Here is a 20,623-nt window from a genome sequence, read left to right as displayed (position 1 = left end):
TTTATCCTTGGCTTCTTGTGTGGGTGCTACCATTTGGAGGAAACTTGGGAGAAATCCAAATCTTTCCACCTTCTGAAGTTAACAATGTCTCCCTTTGGGAAAGGGGAGGACAGGGAAGAGGAAACGGGCTCTTTCCTCCTACTCCAAGCAGTTCCCCCTTGGGGATTAGCTATATCTGCCTCCAGAACTGAGTTAGGATTGCCAATTCTAGACCAGCTTGCTAGTTTATCCAGGCCTCCACCTCCCAGGTACAACTGAGTGGCCCAACCAATCCCAGCACACTTCCTGTGGAGTATCTTGAATTTTATTCCTTCCAAACTGGATTAAAGACTTTACAGGTAGTGTAATACCTTTCTTTGATGGATGGATTGACTTAATAGAGACAGTCTCACTTAATAAAGCTAATAGGGCTAGAACATCTTGTTACTTTAATTAGCATGAGGCTATTAATTCAACCAACCTCTATCTATAGATGGCATTTTCAGAAATGTTTAAAACATAGTGGAGACAATTATATCCTTATTAGTACAAACTTAGTGGAAAAGCTAGCATTTTTTCCATTATAAATAAGATGAACTCTTAATTTTTAATGTTTATCACTATATATATATATATATATATATATATGTGTGTGTGTATACATATATATATATATATATGTGTATACATATCGGTACACACACACATGCACTGTGTGTATGTGTTGAGTCAGATAAATGGCAGCAGCAAATAGAGCTTGGAGTCAGGAAGATCCGAGTTCAAAAAAAAACTCCAAACACTAGTATGACCCTGGGCAAGTCACTTAACTGTTTGCCTCAGTTTCTTCACCCGTAAAATCTTTGCTGAGGTAAAATCTTAATAGGTCACCGAATTGGACATGACTGGACAAATATATACTATTTATAAATGACACATCATACATGTATATAATGTGAAATGCTCATTTTGTTCCTTTTTTAGTATTTTTAACATCAATGTGTTTTGTCAAAGGTTTTCTCATGTTACCTTATGGTTTTGCCACTTATTAATATGCCCTATTATGTTTATACTATGGAACATTTTGAGCATTTTCTCCATTCCTGGCATAAATTTAACCTAATCATAGTAATTTTTTTAAGATATTGGTTTAAAGGACATGTAGGTGTCACAGTGAATAGAATATAGGACCTGGAATCAAAAGGACCTGTGTTTAAATCTAGCCTTAAACACTATGAGACCCTAGAAATCAAAGGTTCCTCATCTGAAAAGTGTGTACAATAATGGTACTTACCTATCATGGCTATGATCAAATGAGATAATTGCTAAGCACTTCATATAGTACCTGACACTATATAACTGCTATGTCCATGTTAGCTATTCTTAATGTTTTGTCTTTTCCTATTGATGTTAAATAATTTCTTCCCCTTCCTTTTTCTTGCTTGGTTAGTTATCTGGGCAACATTTATCTCATGGGAAGGGCTTTCTATGATTTGTATAAATGTAGCCGTGAAATGTTCTTTAATACTTATTTGAATTCACTTGTAACTCCATATAGGCATAAGGTTTCATTTTGGTTTTCCTTTTTGGAGTTGCTCTGAATACTTTTATTTTCTGAAATTAAGTAGTTCTCATTCTCTGTTCTGTTCATTTAGAAATTTTATACTTAGTCATTTTAAACTTTATGTCTCGTTGACATATTTTTTAATATATTTTTGGGGGAAATTCCTTTATTTCTTCTTTTATTGTGATTTCTCTTTTATTTTGCTATTTTTTCTTTTGTTGCTCTCTCACATCAAATTAGAAAATAGAAATTAGAAAATCTTGTCATAATTTTTTCAACTTAAATTTTCTTGATCTTTGTGTTATTTCAGGATTATTTGATTTTTCTATTCTTTATAGTTGTATGGCAATCCATTGTATCATGTTCTTGAATAGAATTATTTCACCGATTTGTTCTCTTGATCGACTTCTAAATTATCACATTATTTGGTTTCTATTTCACTCTGGATCTTTTAAAAAAAATTGATCTTAGGCTATAACTTTTTTATTTTTATAATTGTATGATAATTATCATCTACCAAGAATATGTGAATATATATGCCTGAGGTCTTTGTCCTTGCACAAGTTCAGCTTTTGCAACAGTGCCATGGGAAAAATGAAAACTAGGTATATAACTTTTCTCATTCAGTAATCAATGAAGATCTATCCTGTTGACTTGATTCAGATCCTTAACTTCTTATAATCATTTACTTCTTTTGGATTTGATCTTGTTGCTTTAGAGCTTGGAAGAAACCTCAAAAACCAGCTGCTCCAGCTCTCATTTCTCAAGGAAAGTGGGTTTCAAGAAAAGTAAATGACATGGCTTAAAGTGAGGCAGGAACCAAGTTTCAGAGGCCAGACTTGAAGCCAGATTCTCAGATTCCAAAATCAGTGCTTTCTCCAGTGTTCCATTCTGCTTACTGTGCTTTAAGTACAATGTTCTTGTATATTTAATACTGATAGTTTCATTCTTTATGGTGTTTTTACACATGATGTACTCTCACTGCTTATATTTGTATTTTAAGTACGCTTTTCAACATTCAGATTTTAAGATTCCAAGTTCCAAATTTTTCTCCTTCCCAAGGCAGGAATTTCATACCGATTCTATGTAATCAATCATGTTAACCATATTTCCACATTAGTCATATTATAAAAGAATTAGAAAAGGGGAAAACAAGAATAAAAGCGAAATGTTTGCTTCAATCTGCATTTACTCCATATCTTTTTCTGATTAACATTTTTCATCATGAGTCTTTTGATATTGTCTTGGATCACTGTATTGCTGAGAAGAGCTGTCAGTTATAGTTGATCACTGCAAAATGTTGCTGTTGTCTTCTGATTCTGGTTACTTCACTTAGCATCAGTTCACATAAACCATGTGTATTTTAATGTTGTGTTTGTGACTGCCATCTCCCCCCCCCCCCTTTTTTTTTTAAATCTGGCTAAGATAGACTCTTCCCCTACGTTAACCCTGTAGAATATAATATCAATAACATTTATATATGCCTACAATCCGTCAGGGACTATACTAAGTCCTTTAAAATTATCTCATTTGATCCTTACAACAGGTACTGAAATAGGTATTATTACTGTCCCCATTTTGCTAAGACAGAGGTGAACTGATTTGCCCAGGGCGACAGTAAATGTCAAATTCATTCAAGTCTTTCTGACTCCATGTCCAGTGCTCTACCCACTGTTCCACCCAAATGTATGTTTCTTCTGAACAACCAATTGTTAAGTTCTGTTTTCTGATCCATTTTAAAACTCCCTCCATTTAATGGGCAAGTTCATCCCATTTACATCCATGGTTTTGTTGTTTCTGCTCTTCCTGCTCCCTTATTCCTACCTCCTATCCCCAAAAGTTACCTACCCCTTCCTCTGTGCTCTCTGAAATGACTCCATAGCCAACAAATTTATTTTCTTCTTAAAATTAGTAAATAAACATTGAGAAGCTATTCCGTTCCAAGCACTTTATAATGAAAAAACACAAATAATGCCTTTTCTCATGAAGCTTATATAATGGTGGAGATAACATGTAAATAAATCCACAAAAATTATGTAGAGTGCGAGATAAGTGGCCTGTAAGAGGATCAGTGATGGGGAAATCAGAACGAGTGAGCGAGCAGAGCATTGAAGATGTAGGGGACAGCCAGATCCACAGAAAGCTGGGAAGGGGTGGCTATTTCCAAGACCTTGCAAGTCAGCCAATTGTGCTAGACCCTGCAGGAGTTGAGTATAAGAAAACTGGGGAGGTAAGAAGGGCAGGCTATGGTTAAAATTCCAGAGGAATTCATATTGGAATCTGAAGGTAACAGGGAATCACTGTAATTAAATAAGCAAAAGATTTTTACACAGTATGTGGATGGTGTCTTCAAATTCCCCATAAATATTAATCTTTGGGACTGGAAACTAGAAACTTAAATTCCCAGGCATTCTTAGGGATTCCCCCAGTTGTAAGTTATCCTATATTGTGTACAATGTTTAATTTTTATTTTTTAAATAATGAGTGACCATAATAAGTGAATCATCTTTCTATGATAGGATGGCAAGAGGCTTTCTGTAAATATGAATAAAAAAGATATAGTAATAAACATATAGTTTATTACTTTGTGAACTAACGTATTGTAACAATGACTTAAAGGACCTGGAAATGAGCTGACTTCTTGTGTTTTTCATAAAATATTTCCAACATTCCAAATTCTTTTAATGGATCTTAAAAATTGTGTTTAATTGTCAATGATTATAATAATCTACTGTTTGATAAACACAAAGATTCCAGCTTCTGGGATAAAAACTGTTTGACAAAAACTGCTGGAAACACTGGAAAATAGTATGGCAGAAATTAGGCATACAACATCTCATACAATATAGCAAGATGAGGTCAAAAAGAGTACATGATTTAGACATAAAGGGTGATACCATGAGCAAATTAAGAAAGGAATAGTTTAATCGTCAAATCTATAGAGAAGGGAGACAAGAGAACATTATGAAAGAAAGGCAAAATGGATAATTTCTATTACATTAAATTTTAAAAAGCCACTGCAACCAAAATTAGAAGGAAAGCAGAAATCTGGGAAATAATTTTTATACTACGGATTTCTGAAAAAGGCCTAATTTTTAAATATATAGAAAACTGAGTCATATTTATTATATGAATTATTCCCCAATTGATAAAAGTAGTAAAAGGATACGAACAAAGATGAAATTAAACCTATCTATAGTCATTATGTAAAAAGCTCTAAATCACTATTGATTAGAGAAATGAAAACTAAAACAACTGTATGGTACTACCTCACACCTATCAGATTAGCAAATATGACAATAAAGGAAAATTATGTTGGAGAAGTGGGTAAATTTGAACACCTAATGCACTGTTGGTGGAGTTGTGAACCATTTTGGAGAATAATTTGGAACTACGCCCAAAGGCTATAAAAACAGTGCTTCCCTATTGATCCAGAAATAACACTACCAGGTCTATATGCTAAAAACATCATAAAAAGGGGGAAAGGTCCCACATTTACAAAAAGGTTTTTATCAGCTCCTTTTGTGCAAACTGAAAACTGAGAGGATGCCCATCAATTGGGGAATGGCGAACATATTATGGTATATGAATATAATGGAATATCACTGTTCTATAAGAAATGATGAGCAGGCAGATTTCAGAACAACCTGGACTTATATGAACTGATACTAAGTGAAGCTATGACTTAGCAATACAATGATCTAAGACAATTCTAAAAGATTCATGATAGAAAATGCTATCCACATTCGAGAAGAAATACATAGCATCTGAATGCAGACTGAAGCATACTATTTTCACTTTTTTTTTCCTTGTGGTTTTTCCCTTTTGTACTGATTCTTCTTTCACCTCATGACTAATGTGTAAATATGTTTAATGTAACTGCACATATATATAACCTCAGATTGACTGCTGTTTTGGGAAGAGGAAAAATTTGGAAATCAAAATCTTATAAAAGTTAATGTTGGAAACTATCTTTGCATGCAATTGGAAAAAATAAAAAGGGAGGGAAGTAAAAAAAATTGTGTTTAATAAATAAACATTAAATTTAGTAGTACTTACAAAGAATTCTAGTCTATAGCAGATATTCAAATATGGAAATATTTGGAAAATATTGAAAAATGCCAGCAAATATTATTATTCAAATGCTACCATTCAGCTCTCCTACAAGGTAAACTACTACATTAGAGCATGAACCAAGATCATTAATTAGGGACTTCTTTTGCTTCTTGGAACACCGCTCAAAGGATTTGGATACAGTATACTATGTATAGAAATTTAATAACACTGATTTCCAAGAATGATTCACTGTTACCAGCAGACACGGCCATGAGCACAGACAAAGTCAACAGTTATGACTGAGCTCTCTTCTCGAAACTCTTACCCTGGACCTATCCATCTTAACTTTCACCTCTTATGTCAGTGCACCCTGCTCTTGCTTTCAACACTGTCCACAGACGCCTTTTAACTCAATGTTGATCATTATCCTTTACTTCTCACAAAACAACACTTTCCCCCAATTTCTCAACTGATTTTTCTTGGAATTTGGCATCCATAAAAACGGAAAATTTCCCAAGAAATGGTACTAAGAACCCCATGTGGAAAGTGTGGAGGTTCAAGCAGGGAGAGCCTGAGGCAAGGAGACCAATCAGAATGTTTCCTAATAGTACCTGCTAGATTTGGTCCTTAATTATGTACCGGGAGAAGGGCGCCTGAGAGAGAGGATCATGAGGATGTGGATTGGATGTCCTGGAAGAGGGCTCAAACCTGGAGACACCAGTAAGAGCAAATTTTAAAGGGGGGTGGGGTCACTAGCAGGGGTGGATGTGGGCCATGAGCTCCACTTTGGAAATGATGAATTTAAGGAAGCTGTAGAATACCCAAGTCAAGGAGAGAGCCTAAGGCTGGATATAGAAATTAAGAAGTCCATCTACATAAAAACAACCCATGGAGATGGGGGGAATGTGACAGATGTTAATTCTCAGCAAAGGAGACTAAATCCCAGCTAGGCCTTTGCTAAATCAGAGGTGTCAGGTCAGCCAGGACTGAGCATGCCTCTGAAGGCAGGAGGCAACAGGGGAGCTCTCCAGAGCCACAGGACCTTTCACAAAAGCCAGCATTAAATAAAGTGGGACACCCAAGGTTCAGGCTTGTGACTCACACCTGGTCCTCAAAGCAGCCTTGGACCAGAGGCTGCAACAGGGAAGTGGACTGCTCAGGGTCCAACACTATGAAGTATCTAAGGTCGGCTTTGAGTTTGGGTCTTCCCAACTATTAGTCCAAAGCTCTATCCCATCTTGAGACCCCCCCCCCCCTTCACTTCTGTGCATTTGCTTCTTCCTGGGTAAAAAGTGCCAAGCGGACTAGACAAGAGACTTTCCCTTCTGTCCTGATTCACCTGAAGGGCTGATTCACGATGAAGGGCCCGCGCTTAGCCCTCAAGGGTACAAATTACTTCCTTTTCCAACAAGCTCTCCACGTGGGAAGTTGGGATTCAAAGCCGGCACGGGCACTATCCCTACACACAACAGAGGACAACATGGAGCCATCAAGATAAGGCTCCTCCACCCCTTTGGGCCCAACTCAGCTCACATAGCCCCAGGCCAGGAGCTGGACCACTTCAACAAAGCAGCTACCCTTTTGGGTCCCTGACGAGAGGGGGAGGCCCACAGCACTCAATGCCAGGAGTTCCATCGACAGAGCGCTGGCTTTTATTGGAATTTTCGGTTTTGGGGTCCCCATCACTTCCATTGGGATAGAGCAACTTGAAAACCCTCCAGGTCTCTCAGGACCCGGTGCAGCTCCTGCATTCTAAGAACAACCTGCAATGGGCCAGCTCATGTGGGGCCTCAGAGGAACCATCTCAGAGGACAGACAGGGTTCTACCCCCTTCAGTTTTATGGTTGAAGGAACAGAGGCTCAGAGAGGTCTGGCCCAGGGCCCAGCCGGGTCTTTTCCCCTGCACAAATGCCACTTATCATTTTAGCCCCCAGTCCTGCCAGGGGGTTGTGCCCCACCAGGGCTCTTACTTCTCCCCTACCCAATTCTAGGCAATCTGCCCCCCTGGTCTCATCTTCATTTCACCCCAGAGGTAGCTGGCAGCTCTCAGACCTGTCTGAGGGGCCCCAAGAACGGGCGTGTTACCACAGAAGCTTGGAGGTGCTTGGGAAATGCCCAAGTGCCCAGTGCCCCATGGCTGGGCCACCCTTCTGACACTAGGCGCACAAGGAGTTCCCCTGACAGAGAAGAGCGGCCTCATAATCACATGAGCTGGGAGTTTGGGGCAGGCAACATCTTAAGACAAGCCCAGGGGCCCCATGTTGAGTGCCCACAGCCCACAGAATCAGAGAAAGGCAGCACCCATCCCTGCTTCTGAAAGCCCAGGCCCTCAAAGGACAAGTTAATAGGTGTTCAAGGGTGAGGTTAGGGGGATTCTCTTTCCCTTGCCCACTTTCAACCCATGAACTTACTTTCAAAGCCAATGTCCATTCCTTCCTGACTGACTTTACGCTCTGGGAGGACAGGGATTTGTTTTATCCCCAAGCTGGCGCATACAGAAGCAAACAAGCAGAGAGGATGGTCCCACTTTATTGACATGGTACCTCAAGAACCCTCCGCCCCAGGATGCGCACCCAGGCCAAAGTGAGGAGGGTGAGGGCTTCCTCCGGATGCTTGCTCCAGGTGGCGAGTCCACAGATGGGTCCTGGCACAGACACCCACAATCAAGCGCTCATCACGTGGGTGACACTCAAAGACTGAGGGAGCGACTTCGCCAAAAGCCGCCAGCCCAGCAGCCCCCCTCCTTGCTAAGGAGGAAACTGTGACCCTTGAATCCACCCCAAGGGGAGTCCGAGGCTGTGCCGACAGCAACGCCAAATATGGACAGAGCTTTGGGTCACTGAGTCTCTGCCTGTTCTCGCTAAGGGCAAAAGTCACCTTTACATGATTCAGAGCCAGGGCCGAGGGATGACTACTAAAGTGGCGGCGTTTGTGATTTTTGCCTGTTTCCAAGGTGCGAGACTTCTGAGGCAGGTCGGAGTCTGCTCTGGGACCCAGAAACAAAGGTGTGGGTGGGAGATAAAGGAGGGGCAGGGAATGGGGGCACAAATCTAACGGGCACTTGGCCGGTCCTGGGGTGGTGGGATGGACGTGCTGCCCAAAGGCAAAGGAGATCAGCCCTTGCCAGAGCTCTGGCCATCTGACCCACCAAGGAGTCTCTCCCAGAGCCTGCTGCCTTCCCCTGCATTAAAGCTCTACTAAGAGGAGGGATGAGGAATCTCACCTTCCTTTCTCCTTTTCTACACGGAAAAACAGACAGCAATTCTTCAGACTTCACACTGACCATACCACTGAATGAGCACAAGTTTTCTTCTAAGATCTGGAAGGACTCGTCCGCCCCACAGCCAAGAAGGCCCCGCTGGAGGACGGAGGCAGGCCCCCAGAGCCCCTCGGAACCAGGACACTGCATGTCTACAGGGAAAAGATCCTCACACCATGTCATCTGGGGCAGCCCCACCTCTCCCACATGGAGAGGGCAGGCTCCTTCACCTGTCCCTTGCTCTTAGAAAAACAAGCACCACAACCAGGGACCATGGGGGGATGGCGGGATTCGTGGACGATCTCCACTGCTTGACAAGAAGCCAATGGGCCCCTGAAGGCAGGTGCAGGAGGCTGGCCCCAAGAGCCAACAGACAACCTTTAGAGGCGCAGTCCACCTCGGTGCTCTTGGCTGGATATCCAAGCGTACCGGACCACCTCTGGCTAGCTCTTAACCAGTCCCACACCCCCAAATGCCTTAATTCATCATCATTAACACACCACACACATCAAGGCCAAAGCTGCTATTCAAGACTGCTACAAAAATCTCATCAAAGCATCACAGCACAGCTCCATAGCCAGCCACACACCGAGAAAAATCAATTTCTTAAAAACGTTTTGCTGGGTGCCAACCAAGGAAAAGAGGAAGAGAAGGGAGTCTTGGTATTTTAAAAAAAGTCTCTTTTTAAGGGTTTTAAGAGTTGGGTAAAAAACAAATAAAAATGCACTCGAGGCAGTAAACTTATTAAAATCAGCCAATCACGGCTTCAGTTTGTAACTGTTACGCACTGGCAGAAAATTTCAGTTAAAATAATCATCGTCTTCAGTTAAAAGTTTATCCTCCAAGAGCCAAAAAGTGGCTTTGGTGCCCAAAGGGCCAAGGAGTTTCACCGCTACAATTAATTACTCATCACAGCTGTTCCCCAAGTTTTTTTTTTTTAAAGGGTCAGAGTGGGGGGTGGGGGAGAATCAAACCTGTCACTCACTCCTACTATGAGTCATTTTGGTTTGGGAATTTAAAAACGTGACCTGGTCCTGCTCCCCAAGTCAGGCCTCCAGCAGGGATGGGCTCAAGCTGAGATTGGAACACAGCTCCTAACTGCTCAGTCCTTTTCTTGGGCACCAAAGGGCCTCTCCCAGTGCAAACTGTTACAAGCTGAAATGCAACTAAACCTTCCATAAAAATAGTTTGAGGCACATACACAGAAGCCCGTATCTCTTCATAGAGCTAATACATCTGCTCCAAACTGTACATACTCTGAATCTGATCCGGAAACACCCATCCAATGCAGACACTATGGATGATGGTCTGTAGTGAAGGGTGGTTTGTTAGCAACTCTGCTTGGTGGCCCCCCAAAGAGCCCTTTTTTTTTTTCCTTTGTGATCAATCATTTAAACATGACTCCTAAGAGGTAACAAGTTGGGGGTGAATGACAGGGGCCCGACGGGGCAGAAACTGAAGGACGCATCTCTGAAGAGCAGCCTGCTGAGCGCGGCTCCCAGGGGCCACAGGCCGCTTGTCTCACTGCTCCCCATTCGGGCTGTTGGTTACACATCGACTGTGCACAGAGGCTCACTGCCGGGCTGAGCTGACTCAACTATGGTCATCTTGGGCTTCTTCCGGGTTTCCTCCTACAAACACACAGACAAGTACAGAAGAGCTTGAGTCAAAAGGTGGGGCCTAAAACTGCCTGCAGGCACAGACTCACAAAAGCCAGGCCGGCCCCTTCCCAGGCTGTCTGATAGAAGCCACATCTTCAGAGCTGAGGAGTCAACCTGTCTTTGAAGGGGACCAGAATGTCTGGGAAAGAAAATCACCCAGAAAAGGGAACCGTGGCAGCACCATCATGACCTGGGAATGCTAGGCCTGCTCCTGACAGGCCCTTGCGACTTCCTTCCCAGAGCACCCTAAACCTCTCTCAAAGAAATGTGGTGGCCCCAAGAAAGAGAGCGGGCTGGGGAAGGCGAGGGGTCTGTGGAGACTTGGCAGAGATCTAGCTAACCTGGCACACTCAGGGCTCGGGGTTCCTCTTTTTCTGGGTACCTCTTACTTAACTTTGCTCTCATACAAAGCAAGAAGGAAAGGCCAAGGGCCATGTTTTGGCCAACAGATGCAATGAGGAGATTTGGAGGAAAGGAGGGATGTCAAGAGAACTCTACTCATATCACTGTCCCCGGGGACTTAAGCCGGCCCAGGTGATCTCGTGACTAAGACTTCGGGGTCACTCTGTAGGTGCTGGTGCCTGAATTGGAAAAAACAGATCAGGGCAGTCGGGGATGAGTGGGCTGAGGTTGGCCATTATGATGAAGCTGCTTCCGTTGACCCAAGTACCTTGTCTATGATGCTGCCATATGGGGAATAAGGGGATCAGAAGCCCACCAAGGAGGGCTCCAGCACTTGCCAGCACCGCCCCCCACCCCCCAGCCCTGGCCCATAGCTCACCCTCTCCTGCGCCAGCTTTTTCATCTCTTCCTGCAGTTTGTTCAGAATGTGTAGATTTGGCTTGTTCTTTTTGGCGTACTGCTGAAGTTCAATCACACTTTTATCTGACATTTCCTGTTGAACAAGACAATGATAATAGGGACAGTTAAACAGCAAGACAGCGTTCCCTTCCTGCTTGAAAAATGGCTTAAGGACAGATTTCAGAAAAGCATATTTACCCAATCTAAGGCAAAGGAAGCTGTAGATGTCCTTAGTGGGCAGTGGCTACTGGAGGGATTATCCCCAGTTTGCAGATGAGGAAACCACCTCTCAATTCCTAGTGGTTGGCCCCAGAAGGTCTTGACCAAACTAGCTAATGCTAAGAGCAAAGATAGAGCAAGGGAACACGGAAGCCACTTCCTAAGGCAAATACAGGGTGTTTCTTAAATGCTGGTCCTGCCCAGCTCCATGACAAATCCCAGGCATTGCAGAACGGGCACAAACTTTCCAGTAGATTCATGGGAGAGAAATTTCAAATATGGGAGGGGGTGAAGGCCAAGAGGTTGAGTTTAGACAAAGAAAGGAACAATCAAGGAGGTGATGGGCAATGGTAGAGATAAACAGATGACAAAGCACTTGGTAAGAACATCATGGAACACAAAGACAGAAGGCCTTATTAGCTGTTCCTTAAGTCTAAGTGGTCTCATCTGTAAATCAAGGAGAAGATTTTAGGGGATATAGAGTTCAAGGATTCTCCCTAATTAAGCTGTGTCAGAACAAGTAGACTCTACCAGAATCTCAGTGTTGAAAATGGTTTAAATCTAACTCCTTTTGCAAGGAAGTGGGACATCTTCCCACAACCTCACTTCCCAACAGCTGTGCAGATAATGACCCTCCTCTTTCCTTCTCACCCTAAGCCAGGAACCCACATGAAAATGAGAAAATAAAAGGAAAGCTTTGATACCTACTCAATGCTGGGCAGCTCCCTTCCTATAAAGGAGGGAAGAAAGAATTCTACAGTTGACAACTCATTCATCCAACTCTAGGGACACGAGGACACAACTTTATTTTTGCCTTTGAGCAGGAGCAGACAAGGTTAACTGGAAACACAGCATAAAGGAAATGCCTAACGAGATCAGACACTAAAGGTTAAAATACCAAAGGCTCATTTCGATATAACAGAGCTAGAGTGGACTTCAATGGACCTATTCCAAATCCTCACTTTTAAATGAAAATCTGTTCCAGCCATATCTTCGGCAGAGATATAGAAACCCTTACTTATTTGCTAATTCATGAAAACCTCCTTCCACTTCCATCCCAAATTAATCAGTTTGGTTAAAGCTTTGCCTCATTGTCCAGTGCTCTTTCTTTTCTCAACTTTTCCTTCATGTTCAGCCAGTTCTCCTTGGTATCATCCCCAGAAGGAAGGCAATCAAAAAGAGACCCATGAACCTATTTCTAAAACCCAAGTATACTTTCCAATTTAAAACCCTCTGTGGCAGAGCCCTACAACCCTAGATTTGGCAGAGAAAGTGTGCCCGAGTCAGGCTTACTAACTCCCTTCCTCCCCTGAAGACCATCCAGTTCCCTGCCCTGGTGTCTGTCAAGCATGAGAGGATTTCCCCAGGAAAGCAAAGAAACATTTAAAGACAGCTCACAGTTACAAAAAGCCAGGCAAGTTTCTGTCGTCGGAAATCACCAGTCCAGAAAGGCGTTGCTTTGGCTAATCCAAGGGGAGGTTACGGGTCACAGAAGACGGCAAACCTAAAAAGGCTGTCCTCAGGCCAGAGAGAATGGGGTACTAGCAGGGGTTCCCGTTTCCATGGCTACCTTGGGAGAGGAAGGATTCCTGCTGCCAGAAAAGGCTGGACTGAACCACTGAGATCTTTCCTTTTCAACATTGGAAATCTGATGAGTCTATTTGGGCTGAGACACTCAACTAATTCCTAGTCAAGTCTCTTGAATTACTCAGCTTCTCAAGGTCCCACAAGTGAGAAAAGAGCCCTGTGCCTAGAAGAGAACCAGGAAAGACAGCGGATAGGAGATTTTCAATGGGGGCCACAAAAATGAACTGTGCTGACCCAGAAGTGAACAGAGAGTTCCCAATCACCTGTTTCACCATCTTGTTGCTCTCCCGGCCATACATGCGCAATAAAGAGCCCCAATTTTTGACGTGTGGGTGTAGAAGTTGAAGGATTTTCTGAGAGGCTAATTGTTTCCCAACTCTCTTATTTTTACCTATGAAAAAAGAGAAGGAAAAATGGAAAGGACACATTAAGGGACACAAAGCACAAGCAGACACATATGCTACTGAAGTCCAGCAGAGGTTAAGCTCCTTAATTAGGAAGTCATTTAATTGAAGAACATAAAGAGGGACAATATAAAATGCCTAAAAGACATAGGCTATCCTTACACCAGCCTCGGACAGTGTGCTTCCCACAAGTCATCACATATTCACTCTTCTGGTTTTTCCCAGGGATTACTTCAAACTTGATGGTTGTGTCACCCATTCCGTGGTTTCTTTAAGGGAAAACAAAATTCTGTCACCTAGGGACAGATTCCAGAACCAAAGATGCAGCCACCCCTGCAACCAGGCCACATGTGAGCCACCTGAAGCCTCCACTTACCTTTTAAGGCACTCATGGAGAATCTGATATGGTGACAAAAGTCCTGCCTTACTGGTCAATTCATAGACACGTGAATCTTCAATACTGATATGGTTAAAATACTACAAAAACAAAACAAAACCAAAAAAAAAAAAAAAAAAAAAAAAAAAAAAACCTTCTTAAATTTGGAGTCAAGCACACATACACACTTGTCACCTAAGCTACACCTAAAAGCCACAATCCAGGACAGTGAACCTAGGGGAATTATACATCTGCTTCTTTTCAGCTAGAAACATACAAGGTTTTAATAAAATATTGAGCAGAACAGGACATCACAAGCACTGTTGCTAGAATCTCACCTCAAAACCCTTTCTTCCATTATGAAGCATCTGTGTTGAGATCCTAACACAAAGAGGCAAATCTGGGCTCAGAAGTCAATGACACTTAATGGGATAAAATCTCCAACTAGACTGTGGTTTAGGATAGACATCTTCCTTGAAAGAGGATAAGTAAAGGACATGGGATGGGGGTAGGGAAGGAGCACTGCCTCTGAACATGATACGCTCTTGAGAACACATTCCATCAGCTGCCAACTCGACTCCTGCCATTTCTTGCATATGATCCTTTCTCTCCAGTCATCTTTTCCTCTAGACTATGCAAGAGGCTTCCAATTGGACTCCCCGATTCTAGTCTCTGTCTGGGACAGCCCATCCTTCCCTCTGTGGCTAGATACTTTTCTGCAGTATGGGTCTGACACTCCTCTCCCCAAGCCTACTACAACCTGGCCCTGACCTGTTTCCAGCTTCAGCCCGATCACTGCCCTTATGCACGCTGGATTCCAGGCTCAACTGGGTTTCTCAGTTCCTCACTCCATCTCCTGTCTGTTTGCAAAGCTCTCCCGTGTCTGGAGAGCACTCTATGTCAAACTTGGAGAATCCCCCACTTTGCTCAAGCACTACATAAAGCATGTGCCCCGACCCCTTCAGGGGCCTAGCGCCCTGGTTTCAAGCTAAGGAGAACCAGAGTGGAAGGCATCCTGAGTTGGAGTGACAAAGGAAGCAGCTTGTTTAGCTTGGCCCAGAGAGGGACCCAAGAGCTGTATCTAAGCAGCAGAAGAGCTGAGCCCCAGGGCAAAGAACCAGAACAATGGGTCCCAAGAAGCCAATTTGGTTTAGATGTCAGCAGGGAGTCCCTGCCTACAAAGGAGCTGAAGACCTTAAAGCACATCTGGATAACAGATACAACATTATGTTCTGGTGGAGACTGAGGGTCCCACATCTGGAGTCCAAGAACCTGGGCCCAAATCTGGCTTTCACTGTGATCTGGACATCGCCCTCATCCTCAGCTGTAAAAGGAAAAGGCTGGTACTCAAGCACTCTCTTGATTCCTCTGGTTTAGGGATTGAACTAGATGGGATCCAAGGTCCCTTCCAACCTTCAAATCTTGTGATTCTGGAAAAAGTCAAAAAGAGCTAGAAAAAGTTCCACATCAGAAATCTCCAAATCTGGAGAATTTGTTGAATTCACCAGCTCAGTGTAGGGATTAAAGATTTTAATTAGCAAGGATATAACAATCTGGCAAACTGCAACACTGCTGGACTATCAAAGGATAAAGGACCATGAAAATGAACTAGCTCAGCATCCTTTGTTTTGCAGGGGAGGAAAGTGTAAAAGCCCTGACATGAGAGTCCAGTCCAGGTCCTCTGTCTCCCAACTTCACAAACCTCTCCTTCCTATAGAAAGCAGACGAATAAAAGACAGACTGGGACTCTTTGTGGGTAAGGAATGAACACCATCAAATGATTTCTTAACTAAGGAGGAAAGGGAAGATCGGAAGAAAACCTTCCCAAAAAGATCCTTTTGGGAATCCAAGGAGGGAGGGAAGTTTGTTAATAAAACAAGAGATTTCATTATTCTCATCAAGAAAGCTAATGGGATCAAGCTGGCCAACCCACAGCTGCAGAGGTGAAGGACAAAAGAGAAGGCTACAAAAGCAGAAATGAAGCCAGACCACTAAAGATAAGTACCAAAAAACTCAGAGCACAATCTGGTAGGAAAACTCAATTAGGGAGGTTAAAGCAGGGCAAAATGATGTGTTTTAAATCCCCTGACAACTGTAACAAAAGAACCACAAAAAAATTAGAGCAAGTTGTAACAAGCTCCCAACATTTCAAATGACACACTTAAATCCACATTGTTTTCAGGGATGTCTACTCTGTAACTTTAAACCTGAACTGATTAACAACAATGATGATGCACAATTCAACTTGAGGTCTTTCAATCCCGGCACAAGAACGGCATCTTTAGGCAGTTAAAGCCCTCACAGTGGTAACACTGTGAGAATCACCAATTAGGGGATAGGGAGGTATCACATTAAGAAGCATCTATTAAGCACTTACTATGTACCAGATCTTGTGCTATGTACTGGGAACACAAATATAAGCAAAATGTCCTCAAGGAGAGCTCACATTCTAAAAAGGAAAAATCACACAAAGGGGAGCTGACAAGCTAGGAAAGATAGTGTGCATGTGGGATGGCTGGTCTGGGCCTTCCTCCAAATGGAGGCTCTTCGAAGAGGAAGAGGGGAGTCACAGGTTAAATAGAAAAGGAAACTAGAGACTTCTCTGGGGATGGAAATGGGCAGATAGCACCATCCTTAATAAACAAACAAGAATGGAAACCCACTCACATCAGGAATGGGCTAAATAGGGAGCACCACCATGAAGTATGGTATAGCATCCTCCAAAATCTATAAAGAAATCAGAGAAGAGGATAAAGTGAAGTACAGAAGGGTATTTGTGTAGATTAATGGAAATGGGATAAAGAAGAAAAGGGAAGATGGAGGGAGAAACTAGGAAAGATAGTGCCCATATGGAAACATGGCCCAAGGGAGAGATCCATGAACGAAGGGAGGTTAAATAATAGCAAGACAAGTTAAGCAGCAGAATTAAAATGGAAAAACTAGCAGGGATAGGAAAAAAACAAGATAAACAAACACTATGACAAGGAGGAGTCAAACTTATTAGGAAAAAAAAAATGGTACAATCTGTAATCATTGATGTCACACAAAGTCAAATTTATGTGAGCCATAGTTTTAGATGCATGTCTATGTATGCATGTAAGTGTACGTGTGTGTGTGTGTGAATATGTGTATTACACAAATATATTGATGCTTAACTGTAATCTGCTTAGAGAGGTTGGGTTAGGGTTAGGGGAAAAAAGACTAAAGTAAAAAAGTACACAGCAGAGAATCTACAAGAAAGCAAAAATGGGCAGTCATGAATAAATAGAATGTCTTCTATTATATATATTTTCTTGAAATGGAAATTTAAAGGTACATATTTTGAATCCTCCCTGATGTTCTGGGCATAACAAATTTTTAAAAAATTCCTTTTTCTTTCCTTTTCTTTTTTTAAATTTTGTACTTAGTTTTAAATAATTATTAAAATAAAAAATAGAGGGACAAGAATGATCCTAGTCATTACAAATGAGCGTATTAATATTTAGGAGACACCAAGACGAACACTAAAGTCTCCATTCATTAGTTGGGAGTGAGCAGCAGCCAAAGCCTAGTGAAGAAATCAGGCTGGGCCAATTGACTGTGTTCTGCACACCCACAAGTCACCTTGAGTAAGTAGGGATAGGAAACTCATTCATTTAAACATTTATTAAGCACCTCCCATACACAACTCACACTAAAGGTGAGGAGGTCTGGAGGGCAATACTGAGATAGAGTCCCCAGTCTTCTGGGAAAAGGGAAGAAACCTGAACCAAACAACAAAGCCAGCACAGAGCAGCCTGTGGGGAGCCCTGGGGGGAAACAATCACATCCTGTGGCAGAGATTCACAGAGGGGGCCATTTCAGCTCAGCCTTGAAGGAATGGGGGAGGCCCCCGAAACAAGGGTCAGGAGAGGAGCAAAAAGAGTTCATGGCCTTCCCAGCTTTCCCAGAGGCAGAAATGTACACATTGTTTGTAGGGAGAAAAAGTTCTCTTGGGCCGAGCCCTAAAATTCAGGTCAGGTCTGCAAGGCCTAGGGTAGAAGATGGAGAAGTGGTTCTACACCTGTGGGGTAGACACATGGGTTTAAGGTCACATTCCAAGAACAGTTAACTACAGTGGTAAACACTCTCCAGACACTTCCCCTGGAACTCATTAGAGGCAATATTTGTATTAATGACTTAGAGAATTGAGAATATAGCCATAAAACCTGAAAGTTGTATTCAGTAAAGTGTGTGTACACACACACACACACACACGGTGCCAGAGGTTTGAGGACACTCCAGACTCACAGATCAGCACCTTCTCTGCAGTCTCAGTCACTGTGAGCGCTCACAGTCCACATGGGGTTGAGCCCCAGCCTGGTCTTCACTTAACCTTTGATGAAATGGATTCAGTGCCTCTAGTTACAAATACACTGGAGTATAGATCACAGAAATTCTAAACAATGATGAACAAACAACTTTCTCCACTGGAAGTCAGCATTTATTTGCACCTAAGACCTGACACAAAGCACAACTTGAACTAAAAGGAGAAAAATGAAAACAAAAACAATTCCATAAAGAAGGCTGGGAAACATGGACTGAATATCAGAAAGACCTCAAGTGAACCTGAGCTGAATGACCAGCCTGCAAAGCTGCCCTGGAGGTGAAAAGGGGCCATGGAAGCCCCCATCTGGTCATCCAACTAGGCATTTTTAATGCTATCACATAATCCTGGGGCACCTAATGGGACACCTCCACAGTGGATGTCCAGAACCCGCTAGGCCCAAGAAGCCTCATAAAGAACAATCCTTCCTGAGAAGCTAGCCTTGCTCTCAAGCCAACCCTGAAAGCATCCCCCCTAGACTGTTTTTTACTCTACCTTCTTGCTCAGCGCTTTCAAAAGCAAGCAGGGATGCAATTTTCTCGAGGCCAAGGATTCTCAATTTCCCCAGCCTCATACAACTGCCCACTGGATTGTAGACCTGGTGATCCAGAGTCAACAAGCCCCAAACCCAACTCCTCTCTCTCCCCACAAACCCTGCACATTCCCTACTTCTGTTGGGATCCTCCTCCTCCTCCTTCCAGTCACCCAAACTCAGTATCATTCTCCATTTCTCCTTCCCATTACTTCTCCTTCCCTAGTCTCACATCTGAACTATGACAGTCACTCATTGGCTGCTCTAACTCCAGTCCATTCTCCAATTACTGACAGAAAAATCATAAAACACAGATGCGATCATGGGAAAGGGAACTGGCATCAGGAGGGACTGGTTCTGGTTCTCCACCCCGAGGCCGAGCTGCGCTTACCTCTAGTTCCTCGCTGTCTTTGGGTTTCTCGTCAGAGGTCTGCTTAACAAAGTCAGGGATGAGAATTTCCAGTGTGGCTCGGGCTAAAAGAGGAATCATTTTAGTTTGCGCTCATTCTCAATTACCATAAGAGGAAAGAGATCTAGAAAGTCATCAGCTTGCAGGACTGAGGCAGCCAACGCCTCAATGCTGGGACACAAGTTCTTTTATGGCTAACCCATGAACAAGTCAAGAATGGAAAATACAGGAAAATAGGCTGTTCTTCTGTGTATACATCTCTACAAGCACGTGTCCATCTAGGGAAAAGGGGATAATCCCTGTTCTCCCATTCACTGGATACCCATTTGCTTACAAACCCATTCCTTCCCCTCTTTACATTTCTAGTATTCATTTATTATGGGATCCTCTCAGAATTTGGGAAGTGGATGGGACCAGAGAGATCATCTAGGCCCCTGCTCCCATTTTAGAGAGAAGCTACGGCCTACAAGGGGGGAGTGAGCTGCCCAAGGTCATGTGGGAAGTGGGTGAATCAAGCTAATGGCCCACACTTCTCTCCTTCCCCCCAAGCTACTCTGACTTCAATTGGTCCAAATTTGTTTGATGCTGAAATTTAAAACAACAACAATAACAACAACAAAAACCGGTCCCATCAAAGTCTCCGGAAGTCAAGAGCTAGGCCGGCCCACTCAGGCTATCCAGAGAAACAGCTGTTGAGCCAGGAAAAAGCCCTCAGCTCTCTCCCTGCCCCACAGGCAGTCCTTTTCTGCAGAACTTCAGCTCACAGCCTTCCAAAGCGGACAAACTTCAGGAATGAATTCTCCTTCAGTGGGACCCCCCCACTTTTCTGGCTTGGTGAGCAGACTGTCAAGTTCTTGGGTTCAGGGCTTGTCTTGGTTTTCCTCTTCTTCCCTCCAGTGCCTACCCAGCACAGGGCACTATACATAGTAGACACTTAAATGTTGTGGAATTGGTCCTGGACCTGATCAAGCCCTTTTGTTAATGACATCAGGGTCTCATGAACTTCAAATGATCTCTGCAAAAGTGACTGAGGCACATGAGGCTGCTTTGTCTGTTGTATCTTAACAATTCTCTCTTCTGTTTTTCTGCCTCCACCAGGCTGTTTGTCCCCTCAGCTTCTGTCTCTGTTGTCGACGGATCTGTCCTGATCCCACTTTCCTCCTCGGTTAATGTGCTGCTGTTTCAGTTCTGTGGTCTGGAAATGGCTCAACTGACTCCCAAGAAAGAAGCCTGCAGGACTCCCCAAAGGACCAAGCGCACTTAAGTGGTACCAGAGGGCACATGTGTGTATTCAGGTGCCTTTTCTGCCCCATCCTGGATGGGTAGGGTTCAGTAAAACAATGACTGCTAAACATGATGAGAAATGGGGATGTGGTTAGAATGGTGGTGGACAGTTAAGCATTATGAATCAGCCTCTTCCAACTGTTTTACAGG

General features: G+C 43.1%; 1 protein-coding gene across 5 annotated transcripts in view; it reads right to left on the bottom strand.

Annotated features, from left to right (window-relative positions):
* Positions 1–5,341: 5,341 nt before the first annotated feature.
* DGCR8 (DGCR8 microprocessor complex subunit) overlaps positions 5,342–20,623 on the bottom strand; it is a 36,715-nt gene continuing 21,433 nt past the window's right edge. For all 5 annotated transcript variants that reach the window (XM_031948999.1, XM_031949002.1, XM_031949001.1 and 2 more), the window contains 6 exons: positions 19,172–19,254; positions 13,904–14,004; positions 13,690–13,796; positions 13,387–13,514; positions 11,298–11,411; positions 5,342–10,486 (listed from right to left, as the gene is read on the bottom strand). In XM_031948999.1, coding sequence (XP_031804859.1) covers positions 10,403–10,486; positions 11,298–11,411; positions 13,387–13,514; positions 13,690–13,796; positions 13,904–14,004; positions 19,172–19,254 — 617 coding nt within the window. In that variant the 3' untranslated portion in view covers positions 5,342–10,402. The remainder of the gene's footprint in view (positions 10,487–11,297; positions 11,412–13,386; positions 13,515–13,689; positions 13,797–13,903; positions 14,005–19,171; positions 19,255–20,623) is intronic.

The sequence above is a fragment of the Sarcophilus harrisii genome, chromosome 1 (genome assembly GCF_902635505.1).
Source record: "Sarcophilus harrisii chromosome 1, mSarHar1.11, whole genome shotgun sequence".
Lineage (NCBI taxonomy): Eukaryota > Metazoa > Chordata > Mammalia > Dasyuromorphia > Dasyuridae > Sarcophilus > Sarcophilus harrisii.
This window is presented reverse-complemented; position numbering and strand designations above follow the sequence as displayed.